This window comes from Centruroides vittatus, unplaced genomic scaffold (assembly GCF_030686945.1).
Source record: "Centruroides vittatus isolate TY-2023 unplaced genomic scaffold, ASM3068694v2 contig_926, whole genome shotgun sequence".
NCBI classification, from domain to species: Eukaryota; Metazoa; Arthropoda; class Arachnida; order Scorpiones; family Buthidae; genus Centruroides; species Centruroides vittatus.
This window is the reverse complement of record NW_027122612.1, coordinates 1,588,479-1,609,706: the sequence shown is the minus strand read 5'-3', so window position 1 is coordinate 1,609,706 and position 21,228 is coordinate 1,588,479. Positions and strand designations below refer to the sequence as shown.

Genomic DNA, 21,228 nt, shown 5'->3' with positions numbered 1-21,228 from the left:
GTTAACAGTTCCTATGACTTTCTTGTATCGCAATGAAAAATTTTTTCTATAGAAAAATATAGTCAGTTTTATATTATACAAGGTTTGACAATTAAATTCCAGGACTGGGGTAATAAAAGGACACAAAGAACGTATAATGAAAAACCCTTTTCATATGTTTCAAAGTAATCCCCTGAAGAGCAATGCACTTCTCACAATGCTTGTACTGTACAAGTTCTTGAAACACTCGGCACAGTCACTTCCGTTGACAGCTCTCAATTCCTCGGTCACATTGCGCTCTATGTCCTCCAGGTCGTTGAATCTTCGTTCCTTCAATGTGATTTTGATCCAGTAAAGAGGGGTCATCATCATCATCTTGAATGAACTGTTGACACGCTTTCAGGCGGAGACGCTTTTGGTCCTCAGTGAGGAAGTGCAGAATGAAGCGGGAGCAGATTTTTCTTTTGCCCAAATCTTTGGTAATGATTAAGCTTGTTGTCTCCAGATTGATACCAGTTATCTCTGCTACCATCCAAATAGACATTCGACGGTCATATTGCAGCAAGTTTCTGATTTTTTCAATGTTTTCTGATGTTTGAACTGATTGAGGTCATCCAGGGTGAGCATCGTCCTCAAGGTCTTCCCGACCATCCCTGAAATGCACAAACCACACAAAAACACGAGAGCAGGATAGGGCATCAATCCCATAAACTTGCTTGATGTGGGCATATGTCTCTGTTGCACTTTTACCCAACTTGTAACAAAACTTAATGTTCGCTTTTTGTTCCATGACAAAAACGTTACAGCACTTTCTCACAGCAATATGTGAATGGAGTACAGAAAAAGAACGCGTTATGAAACATGAACAAATCTTTGCAGACAAGTAGCCAGATGGTTGAACTATTATGACAAGCTTAGACAAGTTTCTGCATGCTGATACTGCAGTGCTACATGACCAGTCCTGGAATTAAATTGTCACACCTTGTATTAAAGATCTTAATTATAAGCATTAAAGGAGAATAATTGACTTTCTCAGTGTTGCTTCTACATGGTTTTCTTATCCAAAATATAAACATATATGCATAAAGACACATTTAAATATATTGTTGTTTAAATGTGTCTTTGTAGACATAAGTAGCAAAAATAATTTTATTTATCATATTTTCTTTTATAATTTCCAAATGCATTGAAGCATATTCAATTTTTTTATTGTTTTGTTTATTTTAGTATACATGATGAACCATTTAAGTTGAAAGTTAGGGAAGTTAACTCAACTTCTTTTACAATAGAGGGTTGTGATGGAGATTCAGGAATGGGGTCCCACCATTCACTTGCTTCTGCCATTTACAAGAGAATAAATTTAAAATTATGGTGATTGCTGAAGAACTGTATCAATCCTTCAGATAGTTATAAGAAATAGGTAAAACTGATTATATCTTTCACATGGCAGGATAAATTCCCATATGTTTCGAAGATGGTTGACATCCATTGAAGAGTACAGTTGCCTCTTTTAAACCTTAATAATATAATTGAATTTGGAAGATGGGAAATTGGTTAAAAGTTGTACCTTTATAGAAAAGAAGGGTCCATCAAGATACTGCTTTTGGACTACAATTAGAAATTTTTGGTTAAAACAGTCTAAAATGGCTTTCCATGTGCCTTATTTTCTATTTGGACATCAATTCCCAGAAAAAAAAAAAAAAAGACTGAGTTAAGGTGCAAATCTGGGAGTGTGCTCTTGAGATATGGGGGTAAATATTGGGTTGTTCCCATTCACAGGCATAAATATTATTATAAAAAGAACAGCAAATAGATCTAAAGCTACAGTTGTCCTAGTGTGTTTTCCAATTTTCTTCTCGGAGGAGTTCCAGGAACCCGCGGACTTGATAAGAGCATGGCAATTTTATGGTTAGAGCTATTTGTTCAACTACTAAACTGCAAATGTTCCCCAAAGGTCCTTGAGAGGTATGACAGGTAGACAATGAGAACAAACTATATGTCCATTACCACATTGGTATACAGGTGGCTGCACCAAATTGTAGCAGATTGGGCAACTTAATAAGGCAGCTAAGGAAGAGTCATATTAATTCATTATAATGGTGTAGAACAAGTGTGTAAATGAGAGAGAAAATATACACAATATCTCTTGAAAGAAGTATATTTTTTTTTTTTTTGTGTTATCAAATTATTTAGGTTTTTTTCTGTTCAGCATGAGTTTTCACAATTGCATACTTATGATTGAGTCAGGTGTGTTGATTTCTACACATTATTTACAAATGATTATCATAACATTAAATTAAATTTAATATTATTTGAATATAAAATTTAGTTTGTTTTTTGTAATTAAGTGAGCAAAGTTCATTTCTTTACACTCATTGGACTTAAACTTCTCCTAAACAATTTGGCCTACTCAACCAAATTTTGTATGAACATCAAGTCCAGGTTGGTGAATGTCATAAACTACCCAGAATAATAATCAGATCATGTTCTTGTGAAATATCATAAAAAAACTCTGCTATAGACTTAAGTTGGAATTTTGGGCATGCAGGAGTTCAGCTCCATTTACAAGTGTAAACAAACACACTTAACTTGACTTTTGCTCAGCATTTCTCAAATTTTAAATTATTAAATGTGACAATTGAATCTAAACCCAGCTTAACAGGTCTATATTCATTTGTATATTCATAAACATCACTGGCTGGTAACATTGAACCAGCTTCAAATGCTGTTACATATGAACTGAATTAAACCATTCTGGAGACGTCTGAAAGGAATCATGTTTCCAAAATAAGCCACTAAATCAGATATTATTGCTTCTATTTTGAACATACTAATTAAACTAGATTTAAGCATAAATCTTGCTCAGCTCAATTTGCAGCTGTTGAAAACAACAAATGTTATCCTTGTTAATAAACTAATATAAATTATTTATATTAATAGTCATAAGTATAATAATATAATATATATGTCTAATGACCATATTCACAACCAAGGATTAAGAGTTAGAGTTAGAAGTTAACCAATAAGCATTCACATACTAAAAGTAAAGTGAATGGTAATTGGTTAACTTCTAATTCTTGTTCCTTGATTGTAAATATGGTGGTACCTGTACATCTTACCTCTAATAGAAAACACTATATTAAACAGATTTCAGATAATCATAAAATTCTTAATGTTAAAATTCTCTGGATATTATATATAATGGTTGAACTTTAATCCAGCATTCTATATCTGGCAACTCCCATGATCCTGTACATTTGAAGCTGCTGTCACTAGTTCATAGATCTGTTTTGTCTATTTATTTGATTCAAAACCAAAATAAAAATAAAAGACAAGGTACAAGAAGCAAGCTACATTGCAAAAGTGGATGAAGGTTACTAATAACACTGTCATTACTCATTCTAACACAAAAATCCACTTACTGCATCTCTTTTGCCTGCATTGTATACATACCTTGAAGACACTGCTAATCCTGGATACACTACTGACCATTTTATCTGAACTACAGGTACTACAAGTATTATTTTTGATTTTCGGCTTTAAATTACATAAAACAATAAAAATCTTGTCTGAAACATTAATGGTAGTATTGCTTCCTGTTTTTTAAGCTTGATTCTACATTCAATAACACTGCATTATATATAAAGAGTAAGCATATTGTTAGGTAGGTGATTTTCTTAGGGGTTTCGAAGATGAATTTCCACAATCCAGCAAAAGCCAGATCACAAAGTTGCCGGATTAAGAAGGTTCAATTTGTATATCCAAAATTTATAAACACAAACCTGAATTCACAAGCATCTTCATGTTCTGGTTTATCTGTATGAAGCAACTGTACTGTACAGCCAGATACAGAATATTTACATGGGAACATTACTGTACTAGCCACTTTCTCCATTGCTAAATTACGTATATTCCCTGTAAAAATTACAAATATATTTAAACTAAGTAACAGCTTTGCATAATTCATGATTATATTACAATTTGTATCAAGTAAGCTAAAACATTATTTTAATATCTACATATTTCAGCTTATACTTTAGCTACATCAAGAAATTGTAAATAAATGATAATTTAGTATTTTTGAGAGATTTTCAATGTTGCATAACTTTAAAAAGTAAACACATTCCAAAATTTCAGTGTTTTAATTAGAGATAAAATGCAAAGTATTATAAACTATATTAGATGTTAATACTATAATTGAATTAGTATTAGAAAAAACATATTTGATTTTATAATTGATAATGAAATATAGATAAAGCTTATAAAATAAAGATTTTTATAATTTACAAATTGTAAATTATAAAAATCTTTGCAATATAAGTAATAATTTTTATACAATTAAAATACTCTGGTTCCATATTCTTGTTTTTAGGTACACTATATGTTGTTAATACAATGTCAGACATGCCTGTAGCCAGAATTTTCTTTCAGGGGGTTCATTCCTCAAATTTTATGGTTGAGATCTTAAACAACTTGGTTTTCTGTCCATCATTTTGCTATTGGCAATAGGCTTCTACTAAAGTTCGGAGTAGGATTTAGTCCCACAAGTCCCCTCCCAGTTTAATGTCAGAGGATATGTTCCCCTGAAAGATGGAAAAATTAGATATAGAAAGATTACTTCCCTATAGAAAAATTGATTCTCCCTCTTACAAAGTGAGGTAAAGCCTCATTAATACGGTTCCATTACAAACAGAGAAAGTGAAAAAGTTTTTCACTTTCTCTGTTTGTAGTGATGTACCTTCCCTGTAGCAAACTTCCCTATTGAATAAAACCTTTTAACTTTTTCAAAATATTAATACAAATATATTTTATGTAAAAACAAGCCCTGTATGATCACATCACCCTGAACTTCAAAAATTGTGCTTATTCCTAAAGAGCCAGCAGAATTTTTACAATTTCATGTGGTTTACAATTTTTTTTTTTTTTTTTGCAATTCCAATATTCTCACTTCTTTCTCTTTTATACACTTATCACCTATATAAATTCTGATTATTAGGAAAATTATATTGGATAGGTTAACAAAGTATATTAAATCATACCAGGACATTGCATGACTTTGTTGTATCACAACAGAAATGAGACAGAGCAAGAAGAAAAAAAGCAATCTAAGGGACCATAGGTTCGACTCTAAATTAGTATATATAGGGGCAACGTTGAGGAATTTAAAAAAGAGGATTAATGAACATAAGCAGTCAGTGAGCAAAGCAGTTGATAGTACAGTCCTTGCCAATTATGCCAAGCAACAGGGCATCACGGTCTTTTGGGACCAAGCCTCTATCATCAAGTCTACTAGATCGAAGCATGCGATAAAGTTTTTGGAAAAATTGGAAATCCACAGGGAGCAGAAGAGCACACATTGCATCAACTATAGAGATGCTGATGAGCTTTCCACTGCTTAGAAGTCTTTTTGTGACGTATTGGCATAATTGTAAAATTACGATAATCCTAGATTATTTTATTTTGTTTAAGCCTATCGTTAATTTTTGTATTTTTCGCATTTACGAACAATTATTTAAAATTTAATTTGCGTAATATTTGTTCGAATTTCACATTCAATTTAACAAAAGTAACTGATGATGGATGCTTAATGCGTTTGAAAACGTTCTTAATATTAAAGAATTTGTGCTGAAGTTTGAATGGTTATTTATTTTATGCAATCTCTGCAATTGTTAGGCACAGAAGAGGCGATACTTGTTTCTGATAGACACAGACAGGTGAACTTTGCACTTGCCTCCACAAAAGAAGCAATCCTTGTACCTGTTGGCCATGGAAGGGGTGATCCTTGTACAGTACAGGTACCTGCCAGCCATGGGAGAGGTGATCCTAATACCTGCCAGCCATAAGAGAGGTGATCCTAATACCTGCCAGCCACAGGAGAGGAAATCCAAGAACAGAGCAATCAATGGCAATTGCTTTGTTATTGTATTTTGTTCATTTTTTGTGTCTATTTGGCAAGAGCAAAGCATTTTTTGACCCTAGGCTCAACAGAATTTAGGCCTAGGAGTAAAAAATCTCCTATGTGGCATCAGAGCACAGACACTGTCCCTTTAATACCTCTGTATATTGAAAATGAAGTCATGGACTTTCTATTTTTTTTACATTTAAATAGATCCCCAATATATTTTTGAATTTCTCATTGCAATTAATGGAAAATGACAAAGTTTAATCAAAATCGATCAAACAGATTTTGAGTATGAACACAATTCTGTAATCTACATAGGAAAGGCTTCACTAACACTCTGCCTCATTGATATGGCATGCACAAGATATTGCAACTTACACATCAGATATTATCAATACACACAACAGAACCAACAAATTTTTTTTTTCCTTTTTTAATTGACATTATTTGGTGGTTATACAAAAACTGTTTCTTAATTATACTCTCTCTCTCTTTCTCTTTTCATGACTTATCTAGTACTATATTATATTAGATAATAATTTCTATCCCATCTCTCATGTAGAAAGTTTTTGGAGTTATTTGCTGTTATCATAATTATATCAACAATTTCCTTGTTCCCACAATTGCTTCCTGAATATAACTGACAAAAAAATCTTTTAACTCAACTAGGAACTGATTGTGAAATTGATCGCAAGTGATAACCAATAATACTTGGTTTAGTTATAATACTTAAATTTTCTCTTTTCAAATTCCTGAAACTGCATTCTCCTATTAAAAGTGTTATATGTAGGATAGCTAAAATGATTTACATTAAAAGTCTTGCTAGATATGTATGGGATTGCAATTGTGGGTTTCTGGGGTCAGGCTTTTCTTTAGTGTAACTTGATTCTATGTTACCATTTGCTGTTCTCTCACATATCATCTTTTCATGAGCTCTTGAAATTAATTCGTTTTCTGTTTTTCCTTTTTATTAACATTTCTAGTTCCTCAACTTCTTCTGAGTCTCAAAGCTTCTCAACTTCTAGACCTTCCTTATTTTCCACTGTTGTGACATTTTGTTTTCTAACAGGTGTTCTTCTCTCTTCCTTATATTTCCTATGAGGATGAGAATCAGTTGCTAAATAATTTGTATTTATCTAACTCCCACCTTTGAATTATTTCTAGGTTGTTTCTGGGCTTTCTCTAGAGTATCCCAAGTTTGTTTCATTTCCCTAAGATTTTTATCTTTCTCTAACATTTTTTATTTAATTACTTTGTGTCCAGAACCTTGTTTTCTGAACTTTTTACTTTTATTACTCTACCTTCTTCACTCTGACATTGTTTATAATTTCCTTTCTACTCCATTTCCTATGAAGTCCAATTCATCTCAAATCAGATTAAGCAAGGCAGCAGCAGGCAGTACTTTCTTTTGAATGAAAAAAGAATTAATCCAGTAGATAAAATTGAGTGTTCTTGTAGTCTGAGAATGGAAAATAAGAATTATCATCTGTTTGCTTCATATGATTTTTGTTAGAAAATAAATTTTATATTAATATTATATTTCACAAAGATTTAAATCGAACTTTTTTGTACAATCATTAAATTTACTGTAAATTTTCAGTTTTGTATTTACTCAACTTTGTAAAAGCAAAAGCTGTATCAATAAAATATTACTACTACTAATACTAATACTATAACTACTACTTAAAATTTATGATAATTATAATTTTAATAAATTCACTAACTCCACAGTTAAAAATTTATATAATTGTGAAATCTGAGAAGCACCCCTATTACACCATATTATATAAAAACACCACCATGTTTTTATCGGGAAACACAAAACCTTCAAAATTTTTCCCATGCATTTCTGAACACGTGCAAGCAGACAGAATGTGGGTGGTTAGAGGTGGGAAGATGAGAGACAGGGAAATCCAGAATAAAATGCACTCAACAACAAAATTATACTATTGTGGCTGTACGCCTTTATTTATGTATAGTTTTTAGTTTAATTTATATTCTATTTCTATAAATCTATCCTTCTTTCCAATTTTCTTTGTTTCATTGTCTCGAGCTTCCGAGAACTCGGACTTACCCATAGCCCACCAGGAGGTAGGGGAAACGGCGACGAGCCTGGAGGGAAAAGGGACATTCCACTAGACATTCTTTGGCCGAGACATGAATGAAGAAAGACATGTGGCTGCGAACCTCAAGATTGAGAAATTGGCGAGCGCTGTGGAATAGGGCCAAAAAGAATAGATTGAGTAGAGAATCTGATCACTGGAAGAAAATGCTAGGAAACCGTCATTTTAAGAGAGAGCATACGAGCATTATAAGTGGAGACAAGGATCTGCGTCCAACAACAGCCAAGAAATTGGGTACCCATCTATCCTATAATCCTTCTTACTTCCTTTTTTTTCTTTTATCCCTTTCTATTAGTTTAAGTACGATTAAAATTCACACGCGTTAGTTAAGTAGTATTGTCGGGTGGCATTTGTGACAGAACTGTACTATGCGGATTACGGTTACGATACGAACACCGAGGAACAGCGGGAATCTATAAAGAATTTGTACCATTTATTTCCAATGCAAAATTAAATTTTTAATTGATCAACATGTGTACATGTTTTTCTTTTGTGTCGTACTTTTACACTATAACAAACTATGTTTAGTGACAAGTACATATTTTTCTATGCTTACAAACTAAAATAAATTCTACTTTACATAAAGACACCTGACAATAAAATGGCATACTTATCAATGACACATGTATCGATTTCTACTTCAAAGCTATCTTAACAACTAATTACTACTATTTGCAAGAGAGAGAGAGAGCGAGAGTTTGCATTAGGTTTTGCATGAATAAATACCTACAATGTTGAACAATGTCTTCAATGGCGACTATTTCTCTTGAATCAAAAGTTCTCTATTTATTCTCCATTTCTATCAGTCTTCTATTTCCTTCTGGGTGGCAGTTACTGGGTCAAAGGACAACTTTCATAGTGGTTGGAATGGTTGAATAGCAATGGGACTGAACAAGGACCAGTTGGCTGAACTAGACTGAAGAATGACCACTGAACTGGACATTGTAAATAGGAAAGATCATATGTCTCCTCTTTGGGCAGAACTAGTTGATTTAATTAACCTTTTGGTGCTCCTTTTATATCTTTGGGTCTATTTCTTGAATCAGAACATGTCCAAAAATGGCAATATCAGATGGAGAGGTTGTTAACAACCAATCTGAATTTTTCTCCACTACTTCCTACATCAAGTAACTATCTCCAGAAGAAGTTGTGTTAGAAAAGAAATGTTATCTTTGTCAGTATCTGTTATTTCCTTTCTCTTTTTCTAAAATTTTCTTTTCTGTTAAAATTTATTTTGGCGAAATTATAAAAATACTACTCTTTTTAAAAAAGACTAAAGCCTGGGATCTCACATAAGTACATTTTATAATTTTAAATATTCAAAAAAAGTTTGTTTTTTAAAATTTGAAATTTTTTGTTCTAAAATAATATGAATTATTCCCTATAGATGAAGTTGAACAGAAAGATTCAAAAGCATTTTTCCATTTAATAACAATATTTCTTGCTGCTGGATTATGAATATATGATATTTACAAAACAATCATCATATTAAAATAAGATTTATAATATTACCTATTTATTGATATTGAAATCTTTTATAATTATTTGTAACAATGTAAATAAATTAACAATTATTAACAAACTTTCTGTATTTGTAATACAAGAAAAAAAAAATTAAAATTTTTAAACATCTTACCCATTGGGCCTCTGCATGTAGGACAGCATGTAAGTTTTTGACGACAAGATGAGCAAACTAAATGCCCATTCTGACATTGAAGAATGGGTGGAAGAACATAGTCAAAGCATACTGGACACTCAAATAAACTAGCTAAATCGGTTGGAGGATCTGCTATAGATGAACCAGAAGCTGAAAATATCAAATAAATTTTAAGGGAAACTGCATAACTTAAGTGAAATATATAAATCTTTACATACAATACGTGAAAAAATTCCTTATGACAGTGAATATAAAATATCCACCAAATATTGTAATGTTATTTAATGCAAGATTTGAGAAAGAAAGCAATCAGAAATTTAATCTTCTTAGAAACACAATTATATTTATATATTTACATATTTATTATATATTTATATTATTAAATGTTATAACATTTAATAATATAAAAAACAAAAATATATGTTAAGAATTGCACAATACTTTTTATTAAAATTCTTGAAACAGTCACTTCCCATTCTCAAGACTGCAATTATAATTTTGCAAATCAATATATTAATAATACAGTCAATTCAAAAAGTTTAGAATAATTTAACTCCATCACAATGTGTCAATGCTTGAATGACAATAACTAGGTGAAAAAAAATTATGAAAAAAACTAAATAAGGGTATATTTAACCTTGTCATTTAGCTATATTTTCATCTAAAAATATTAATTTTAAAATAAAATGTTAGAGTCAAAATTTTTTACTTAAGTGAATATGTTGAAAAATTTTAGAATATTTGAAATTGTATTCAAAAAGTTTAGAATAATATGAAGTAAATATTGTCAAATTATAAGTAATAGTGCTTGTAATTTAGTGTAATTATGTAAATTGTATCAGAGATAGTCTTCTGTAAATTAAAATCCAGCATTTGTCACAAAAGCAGGATAAACACCATGAACAAGAAATGATAATTAAGCCCGAATTAAAGAGCCAAAATTATTGATTTACACAAACAAAATACTTAGCAACAAGAAATAGCAAGGAAAGTAAAATTGTTTGCAGTTTAAAGTACAAAAAATAATTCCAAAATTTAATAAAACTGTAAATTTAAATGTTGAAAAACTCTATGGTCATCCAAAACTTACTTCAGAAATGACAAAAATCAGCACTTAAACAAATTGTAAAACAAAATAAACTTGCAAACTTGAAACAGATGTCACAACAATTGAATCTGTGATTGGAAAACCCATTTCAAAAACAACAGTTTACAATTACTTGACGGAGAAAGGTTATAAAGCAACCAAAGCACAAAAAAACTCATCTGAGAAAAGTTCAAAAGAAAAAAATGATTAACCTGGATCAAAAAGTACGTGTTTTACACCCAAACAATGGAAAAAAGTCATTTTTAGTGACAAAAGTATATTTTGTGTTTATTTAAATTAGGTAGCCTGATAGTTCAATTAACGTTAACTTGCTTAAAATTAAACTTTAAAATTTTTAAAAACAGACAAATTTATAAAACAAAGATTAATGAAATTACTAAAAAATTTAAATTTGATTATCTTTTGTGCAATACAACACTAAAACAATTTCTATAGGTGTGTCATCAAGGGAAAAAGTGTTGCAATTAACTAAAAGAATTGTAATTACAGGTTCAAAAAATGCAGCAAAATTTAAAAAATTAATAATAAATAAACAAATTATTATTAAAGATAATAATAAAAATGAAAACTAAATTAATACTAAAAATAAAAAAATAATTAAAACTCTGGCCTTTACACTGTAACCAAAGCTAAAATTAAAATAAAATCAAATGAAAATTAAAATGTGTTTAAAAACTGTTTGAAATTTGTTTTGAAATTTTCAAATTGTAAATCAAATTAATTTTTAAATTTACATTATTTGTGTATGGCAGTGACAGAACATTTTGCTTTTAATATATATACAGATTATGGAGGAAAGTTTTTACTCAACACTGAATGAATTATGTTGAGTTCATTCAGTGTTGAGTAAAAACTAAGCTAAATCTCCAGGTCAACATAATTAAAGAACACAGAATCTATCTGAAAAGCATTCATATAGAAACTTTAGTTAGTGTTTGGAAGTTTGAAAGTAAATATTCTTTCATTAATGCAATTTCTGTTCCATTATTGGGCTGCAGTTTGAAAAAATTGTAGACCTATAAATTTTCACCGTTGTCTGTCTTTCTTTAATCTTGAGAATGAAGTTAGATAGATGAAAAGTGAGACAGACCAGATATGAAAACCTAAGGAGTGAGAGGCCCTGATTAACTATATATGAACATCCGATGCAAACCAGAAATCTTGTTATTTCAATTCAAAACTTATCTATCTAACCCTGAAAGGTGTTAGATAGATGACCAGTACAACTCTATTGTTAAAGAAAAAATATGATATACAGGGGCAAGACCCTACTAATTTGAGGAGGAGAGTATATATTTTAAATGAAATTACAGTAGAGCATCAATTATCCGACCCCCGATTAACCGACTTATCGGTTAACCGACCACATTCTAGTCGGCAAATTCAAATGTCCGCTAGTGATGTGGCACTACAATATTTGGTTATGTCTTGGCTACTTTAATATTATTTTTGTTAAAGTTTAGCATGTTTTAGCTGGCAGCACTGGCTTGCCCATGAAAGGGAAGCTAGTATTTAAACCAGGCCTAATACACTATACTAATAATGTATTTTTTCATACTTTTCGGTTATCCGACTTTTCAGTTATTCGACCAACCCCAGTCCCCAATTAAGTTGGATAAACGATGCTCTACTGTAATTAAAAAATATGATTAAAAATTGCAGTCTGGCATTGTTACAATGTCAAAATAAATAATTGCTTGTTAACAATGTATTTTTTAAAATTTTATTACATTTTAATAATTTTTCTATAAGATATTTTATGCTATAAAAATCATTGCTATAATTACCTACTCAGTTCTAATACCCAATAGCCAGTGAATTAGTGATAATGCAATCTAATATAATATTAACAAAATTAGATCAATAATCATTTTATTAGCACAACTTTTTAACTTAAATTTTTAAAATAATAAAAGAGATTATTATTAAAACATCTTACTTTTTATAATAATATATTATTTTTTTAAAAACAGTACACTCATGCTCATCCAAACCAATTTTGTTTATTTTTCTGATAGTTGTCTGAACAAAAATTAATAATAATAATAATAATCAGGTCATAATACTAAAAACTACAGAAAACACATACTCAAAGATGCAACACTCACAAATGACACATGCAGAAAATGTCACATCATGCCAGAAACTATACAACACATCACCTCTGGTTGCAAGCTCTTGGCACAGACAGATTATTTACACAGACATAATCAAGTAGCAAATATAATACACCAAGAGCTTGCAAAGAAACACAAATTAGTAGACATCCACGAACCATACTACAAATACATTCCACAGACAGTATTGGAAAACAACACGCACAAAATGTACTACGACAGAGCCATAATCACAGATAAAACAATTTACCACAACAAACCAGACATCACACTCATTGACAAACACAATAAAATCACATACATTATAGACATATCCATCCAAACACTCACAATATACAAAACGCATGCACTGAAAAAATTAGCAAGTACACAGAACTCGCCCAGGAAATAAGGCGTCTGTGGAGGATGGATGGGGTGCTTATTGTACCTGTTGTTCTCTCCTCTACAGGTATCATACCACACACACTACACAAAAGCCTGGGCACATTACAATTGAATAGAAACACATACATCACACTACAGAAGGCCACTATATTGAATACATGTCATATTGTGAGAAAATTCCTGAATACAGACACACACACTGATACACTTCTTTAATTTCTGTTTTGGTTACTATGCCTTGACTTTGGTCCGGCATAGTACACAGCCACCGGTGTTAACCGAGTATATCTCACTTAACCCAACATAATATAATAATAATAATAATAATGAATTACTTTTTAAAAACATATCAAATATGTCTGTAATCCTTTTTTACTTGTTTTTTATATAAGATTCCATTAACTAAAACAACCCTGCACAATAATTAGTTTGGATCAGTATTGTCATTAACTGAAATTATAACAAAGCAACAAAAATAATTTTGACTACCTGTATTTGTCAAGTGTCCTCTTCCTTTTGTACATGATTGAACTTGACGACTTGCCATCTTTCTCTAAATATAACTAATAATAAAAATATATGTATATGTATTATATAATAAACTACTTTGAGTATTGTTAATTTATTCAATAAAGTTGTTACACAAATGGTTATATATAGGGTAAATGTACTAAAAATGATATTAACTAACAACATTGATTACTGGTCTATAACTTAGATAATTAAGTGATACCAACTGCTGGTATCAGCATCATAGATGCTGAAGGTGGTTACCTGTTGCATCTGTAAACAGCTGTGCATATTGAATGACATTTAAGAACCACATTGAATCATATATGGGAACATCCAATGTAACATAGTGATGTTGATGATGGTGATTACATGGTTGATGTTGATCCTAGTTCCTGTATTATTTATGAATTTGCACAATATGGGACACCAATGTTCACTCAACACAATGTTCCACTTAACTGATGCAGTTTGTTCATTCCATGTAATACATCAGTACCAGAGATTCAGACCAGACCAGGGCTACTTTTTCTTCCATTAATCTGTATTTTATTTAATATAATTTTACATTTGTAAATTTAGCATTACTAAAATGTAACTAGAACAAACTGAAAAAAAACTATTAATTCTGATATAAGGTATTCTAAATTTATATGATTATTTTGTCCATTTGCTACACGTAAAAAGAAATAGAATTCTTTTCAAACTGTACTTACGAAAAATAACTACACTTTACCGACCTTTAACATGCAGTCTATTTTATTAAAGTAATCTAACGTTTTCAATCAATTAATTGACCTTCATCAGGATTGAACAATTTTTCGATTTAAGACAAACGAAACTGATTATGAAACATTTTTTAACTTTAAAAGTTTTCTCAATGCCTATTGTGCAAGTCCGTAAATAGATAAATAGAATCTACATACTGATAACGTACAAATATACACATACACTAACTATACATATAAAAATAAAAGTAAAAATAAAAATTAATAATAAAGAAATAGATAAATGAACAAGTGATTATATACTGGCACCGACTAGCACCTATCTTTTATCTGTCTGTGCTTTTTTCTGATATGTTCATAGTGCACTCGCTCTCCATGCTGTGAAGACTTTATATTATGATTATAATTAAAAAAATCTGGACTAAAGATAGATGGTTAGGCCACCATCTTGTACTAATATTAATAATAACATTAATTTTATTTTATAATTTAGAATATTTCAGAAAAAAAATCCAATCAATCTGGAGTGGAACTTAAAACCCATGCTCCTTTTGTATCACTCAGCCAGCTTAATCATAATCATCCTGGTATGGTGTTTGCATATATGTATATATAAATTACACATATATCACAAATAAAATAAATTTATCAAAAAGTCATAAAAAGGGTATGTGAAAACAATTAAAAAATTATAAGTTGAAGATTTATTAATAATAATTCATCCAATATAATTTGTGCTTTTGCTTTTGCAATAGTTCATTAACCCATTACAAGAAAATTGTCTTTTTGAATCTTTAATGATTTGTCAGCTTAATTTGTACTGTATTAATTATATCAAATAAACTACAAAATTATTTAACACTATATTTAAGAAATATAAAAAGTTATAAAATCAAATCGGAAAATGTATTTGTTTTATTTGTTGTTCTAGTAAGTTTGATTAGTTGACTTTTTATATTTGGTTATACAGGTATACCTCGACTTACGTCGATAATTGGTTCCAAGAGAGGCAACATAAGTCAAATTTACTTGTGTAGGTACGACGTAAGTCGTAGTTTTGACTTACGTCATAACTAAACGCCAATAATGGAGGAAACGCCAATAATGAGCACTTAAAGACCGCTAAATAAGACGACAACACAGGAACACAGATGTTTTCATGTTTCGTTCTCTAGGATTTATGATGATTATATTAACATTTACTGTAAATATACATATTTTAATATGATTTTATGTACTTTTAACGCTTTTCTAGTGATATTACGACTTCAATGTTTGTGGCGGACGGATTTAAAGTCGAATAAAATGACTTAAACTTGATTTTTATTTTTCCATATACTTTTTTGACAAACGACGTAAAATCGGGAACGACGTAACTCGAGAGGGACGTAAGTCGAGGTATACCTGTATAAATATTTTGAAAAACTTTAATATTAAATATTTAAAGCTGTTTTAATATTTAACACATCCTAAAAAGTAAATAAAATCTCATCTACAACAAATATAAGACAATATATTTTTGTTTTAAATAAACAAAAATCCAAATTACTAATTTTTAATGAAAAATAACATTAAAATACTACTACAGTAGAGCATTGATTATCCGACTTAATTAGGGACTGGGGTTGGTCAGATAACTGAAAAGTCGGATAACCGAAAAGTATGAAAAAATACATTATTAGTATAGTGTATTAGGCCTGGTTTAAATACTAGCTTCCCTTTCATGGTTGAGCCAGTGCTGCCAGCTAAAACATGCAAAAATTTAACAAAAATAATATTAAAGTAGCCAAGACATAACCAAATATTGTAGCGCCACATCACTAGCGGACATTTGAATTTGCCGACTAGAAGGCGGTCGGTTAACTGATAAGTCGGTTAATCGGGGGTCGGATAATCAATGCTCTACTGTATTATACAAAATTAATGTAATTTATTCTCTCAACTTAAAAAATTTAAAAGCTTTTTATTATTTTATGAAACTGCAATTCATCCTTTTTCCAATAAGAAAAATAGCTGTGATTTATGTTAAGTTCAACTGTGAATAAACAATAAATAAAATCATATGGATTCTAATTTAAAACATTTATAATTTAATAAATAATAATTTTTATTTTCAATGTGTTCTACTACTAATTTTTTTATGTAAAATTTTGATATTTTATATTGAATATTCTTGAGTAAAAAAATTGATATTATTGACAAATTTTATAGTTTTTAATCTAATCAATACTTCAGTTATATATATAATTTTTTTTCTATATAAAATTTTTATAAAAGATGTCTATATAAAATTTATTTAAGATGCATTAAATTTATAAATTATATTTAATAAGTTATTAATTTCTTAATTAATTAATTCTGAAATGAGTACATATTTACTGTAAGGTCTGTCAGGAAAGTTTTCAAGATTTTTTAATTACACACCAACTGATAATTGAATCTGAATGCAGCTTGCACAGCTCTCTAGCAGCAAGTTTTGTATACTATCTGCCAAAAGCACTTTATTCTTTGTTTGTTGTGTTACTTTCATTTGTGTAAACACACGTTGATTGTGCTTTGCAATTTTCTTTCAGTGAGTGTGAATGAAGAGCTTCTGGAACAGGCTAGGTCTGATGAAAAATCCATGAGAAACATCATCACTGGGGATGAGACATGAGTCGACCGGTATGACTCGGAAAAAAATTCAGTCATCAGAGTGGGTAGGAAAATCTTCACTGTGACACGAAAAGGCATGACAAGTTCAGTCAAACGTAAAGGTCTTACTCACTGTTTTTTTTCAATTCAGAAACTATCCTTTATCGTGAATACTATCTGGAGGTTATGAAAAGTCTTTATGAAGCAGTGAGGAAGAAAAGACTGACTGCTTGGAGAGAACAGCATCAAGACAATGCACCTATCCATACATCACTGTTGATAACAGAATTTTTGGCCAAGAACTCAACACCATTTGTTTCTCAATTTGTTGGGGCTTAGACCGGTGAACAGCATACTTATTTTTGTTTCCCAAATTAAAATCTGCTCTCAAAAGTTACTGTTTTAAATCCATTGACACCACTAAGAAATATTTGTCAGCAGAGCTGTGCAAGAAGGGTTTCAGAAAGGTCTTTTCATGATAGAAACAGTGGATTTGGTTCATAGACTCAGAAAGGGACTGATTTGAAAGCAACAAAACCAACTGATTTCTAGGTAAATGCAAACAACTTCTATTTGCAATGTTCTTGGACTTTCCAGACAGACCTCATAGCTAATCCAGCATAATACTTTAATAAATCCTCTTTGATAATGGAAAATTGCAAAGATAGTTCTTCCAGTAGTTGTTCATGTTATAATTCTTTTAACATCCATGGTATTTTTAACAGTTAAACATGTAATCAACAATCAAAAATCAGATTCTAGTAGTATCTCAAAGACCATTCATATCGCATACTTTATCTATTGTACAGAAAGTTCTCACTTAACATCAATGAGGAGAGATACAAGTATATTTGTAAGCATTTATAATTATCATTGTTGAATTCTCTTTATAAACAATAAAATTGATTCTACAAGGTAGAAAATAAATGCTACAGATTTCAAACATGATCCAATTAGAATAATATTAACTTTAAAAATTTTATTTATAAAATTTTTATTGGATGAACTGTAAAAGTGTCCTCTTTCGTTGTCTCTTCGTACACCATCAGAAAATAACAATTTTACAGCAGAGATGATCTTTATTTAGAGGCTTTACTTACAGAGGAAACTTTGTAATGTTTTGCATGTTGATGCAGAGAAATAGCTTCCAAACCTACTTTATAATAAATAAATTCAGTAATTTGCCATATACCAACAATGCTGAAGCCGTTAGAGTCCGGCTTAGATTGAGTGATTTTAAAGAATGAATCAAATATTTTGATCATATTTTATGTTTTAAATATTTTAAACGAATTTATTCATAACTTTTGGCTAAAACTAAGAGTTCCTACAACAACAACCTGTAATGATTCATGCTTATTAATGCCTTTTTATCATCTATCCTTGTCCCACATGTCATACTTCTAACAAAATGCAGAAAACTCGAAATCAGTTAAACATTTTTTACATTATGACCTTTTATGTTATAAATGAATATGTCAATGTATCTGATACAACTCTTAACTTATTTTTATAATTTTATATTATATTATATATATTCGAATAAAGGAAATATTCGAGGGGCTTGAATAGAGGAGAACTCACTTTACTTTGAATCTTGGATGAAGACGGAAGCCAGAACTTGGGAAAACTGAGGTAAACGAACAGTGAAGACATCCCCGAGCTAAAGTGAGACACTTGTGTGAGGAAACGTATGGAGCTTCATCTAAAGCTCAAGGAACTACAAAGCTGAGACTTGAAATGTTCAGTCACCTACTGGCAATCTATTGTTTGTATACTTAGCACTTTTATAGCTTAATAAGCTATAAAACTGTTGATGGCAACATTCAACATATCTAATCATAGAGCAAGTATAGCTAGAAGGTTCATTCAGAAAACACAAAAAAATTTTGTAAACATTAGTGACCCTATTGGCGGCTAACTGAATTAGTCAGAACTGCTAGATATTACATAAAGATCACATGCAAGTCCTGAATCATATGATTTAACCTTTATGGGGTACATGTGGTTTTGGTTTACACCTGAAAATTCATTCTTGGTTTCAACTTTCAAGATAGAAGACGACGAATTGCAAAAGACAAAGGATAGAATATCAAGTGTCAAGTGTAAGAGTAATATTAGCTGAACTATATTTAGTTTGGTATAGAAATAGTTAATACTATTGTTAACAAAGTTAACAATAGTATTAACTAGTATTAGTATATTAGTATTGTTAACAATAGTATTAACAATAGTATTAGTACTATTATTATTGCTGTTTTTAAAAGTACAATGTAACTTAATCAGGTTTATGTTGTTAATAAAGAAACATTAAAAACAGTCTATAAATAATTGATTATACCTGATCATGATCCATCGTGACATTTCATTTCATATTTTAAATAAAAATTAGTTTTGTACAAACGTTCTAAGAAATTAATACATATAGAAAACTGATTATTTTTTAAATTTTTATTTGTAATGCACTAAATAATTGATTTATTCCATACGAAATTTTGAAGATTTTAAAAAATACATAAAGTTTGCTATCACTGTGATAAAATATGTTTAGAAAAATTCCTCAATTCATTTTTAAGGTTATACTATTTATCAAAAGTAATTAAATGAAATTGTTAAGAATTAATAATAATCGTATAGTCAAGCGATTTGTTAGAAGTCACGTATAATACATCAAACGTTATGATGACAGCGCACAATAACGCAACGCTTGGCAGAAAGACGCTGATTGGCTGGTTTAGAGAAAACATCACAAATGAAATTACCATTAGGTGAATGGAGAGTAAACCCTCTAGACATACTTACTCTATGTATCTAATCATAGTATATAAGAATTTCAATTTTGATGCACTCTGATTAAAATATTTGTTCTCATAAATGTCAAATGTCACTTGTATCAATTATTTCATCTCAAACTGAAAGAAAGAGAGAGAGTTCAGTATATCAAATTGTAATATACTGAGTAGATGTAAATTGCAGTCACTACTATAAAAGCAATCTTAATTTACTGAATCAAACAAGGTTGAAACTAAGAATGCTTAAGATTTGTTTTATTAGGAATGTTATAACTTCTGATTTCTTTTCATAAAACCTCAAGTTTTCCAAAATTAATTATTATTTTAAAAAACAAACACAATTTTCAGTAAATAAAATACAAAGGAAATTCTTTTATCATTTCATCTAAATCAGAATTTAGAAATAGATTAATATTTTATCAATTTATCATTTACAGATTATCAATAGATAAACTTTAATATTAAAGCAATTATAGAACATCTGTCCTACTTATTCAACTTAATTACTGGTAAATATATTTGTTATCTACAATTTAATCAAGTGCCTAATTCTACACACCACTTGAAATTATGGAATAAGATGATTTAATTTTTATTACATATGTATCAATTAATTACAAATATAATACAGTAAAACCTGTGTAAACTGGAATCACACAGTATCAAATATTTTTTCTGATTTTGCAAATTTTTCTTAACATAGAAAATTGGTCTATTCCAAAGAACTTTATCCATTTAAATAGCTTTCTATTGTAGACAAGTTTTACTGTATTCTATAGTTTTTATTAATCTTGGATTTTGTGTTTTATACCAGTACTTTTTCCATTATAAATTTAATTTTTAAAACCAAATAAAAATATGCAGGTAAATTTTAGTTTGAAAATAAATAACTTAATCAATGGAAACATGTAACAATTAAATGTAATTTAGATAAATATTCAGTCTAAAAAAGTATCCTGCACATTGCATAAATATTAAATATATAAACATAAGTGCAATGATAAATCACAAAAATTAAAGTTCAAACACTGAACTCACTAAAAGAATTTTTTACTTTGTTAATTTTATTTGTTATTTTTAATTGTATTTTATTGTATTTTGGGTAAATTGTGTTATTTGGGGGTGGAAATCTACTGTTCAGATTAAATGTAAAATAAATAAATAAACTATGAGGGAAAGTCATTTAATAACAGGAATTCTATAATAATGCTTTTACAAGGTTACTTAAAAGAATTGTTTATGCCTTATTTTTTTGACATAGTTACCCTGCTTCACAATGAACTTAATTCATCAG

General features: G+C 29.8%; 1 protein-coding gene across 1 annotated transcript in view; it reads right to left on the bottom strand.

Annotated features, from left to right (window-relative positions):
• The window catches only part of LOC136984705 (E3 ubiquitin-protein ligase Siah1-like), a 51,911-nt gene that overhangs the window by 24,661 nt on the left and 6,022 nt on the right, over positions 1-21,228 (bottom strand). Inside the window, exons 3-5 of the mRNA XM_067281801.1 lie at positions 13,760-13,833; positions 9,641-9,811; positions 3,762-3,894 (exon numbers count right to left, since the gene is read on the bottom strand). Coding sequence (XP_067137902.1) covers positions 3,762-3,894; positions 9,641-9,811; positions 13,760-13,817 — 362 coding nt within the window. The 5' untranslated portion in view covers positions 13,818-13,833. The remainder of the gene's footprint in view (positions 1-3,761; positions 3,895-9,640; positions 9,812-13,759; positions 13,834-21,228) is intronic.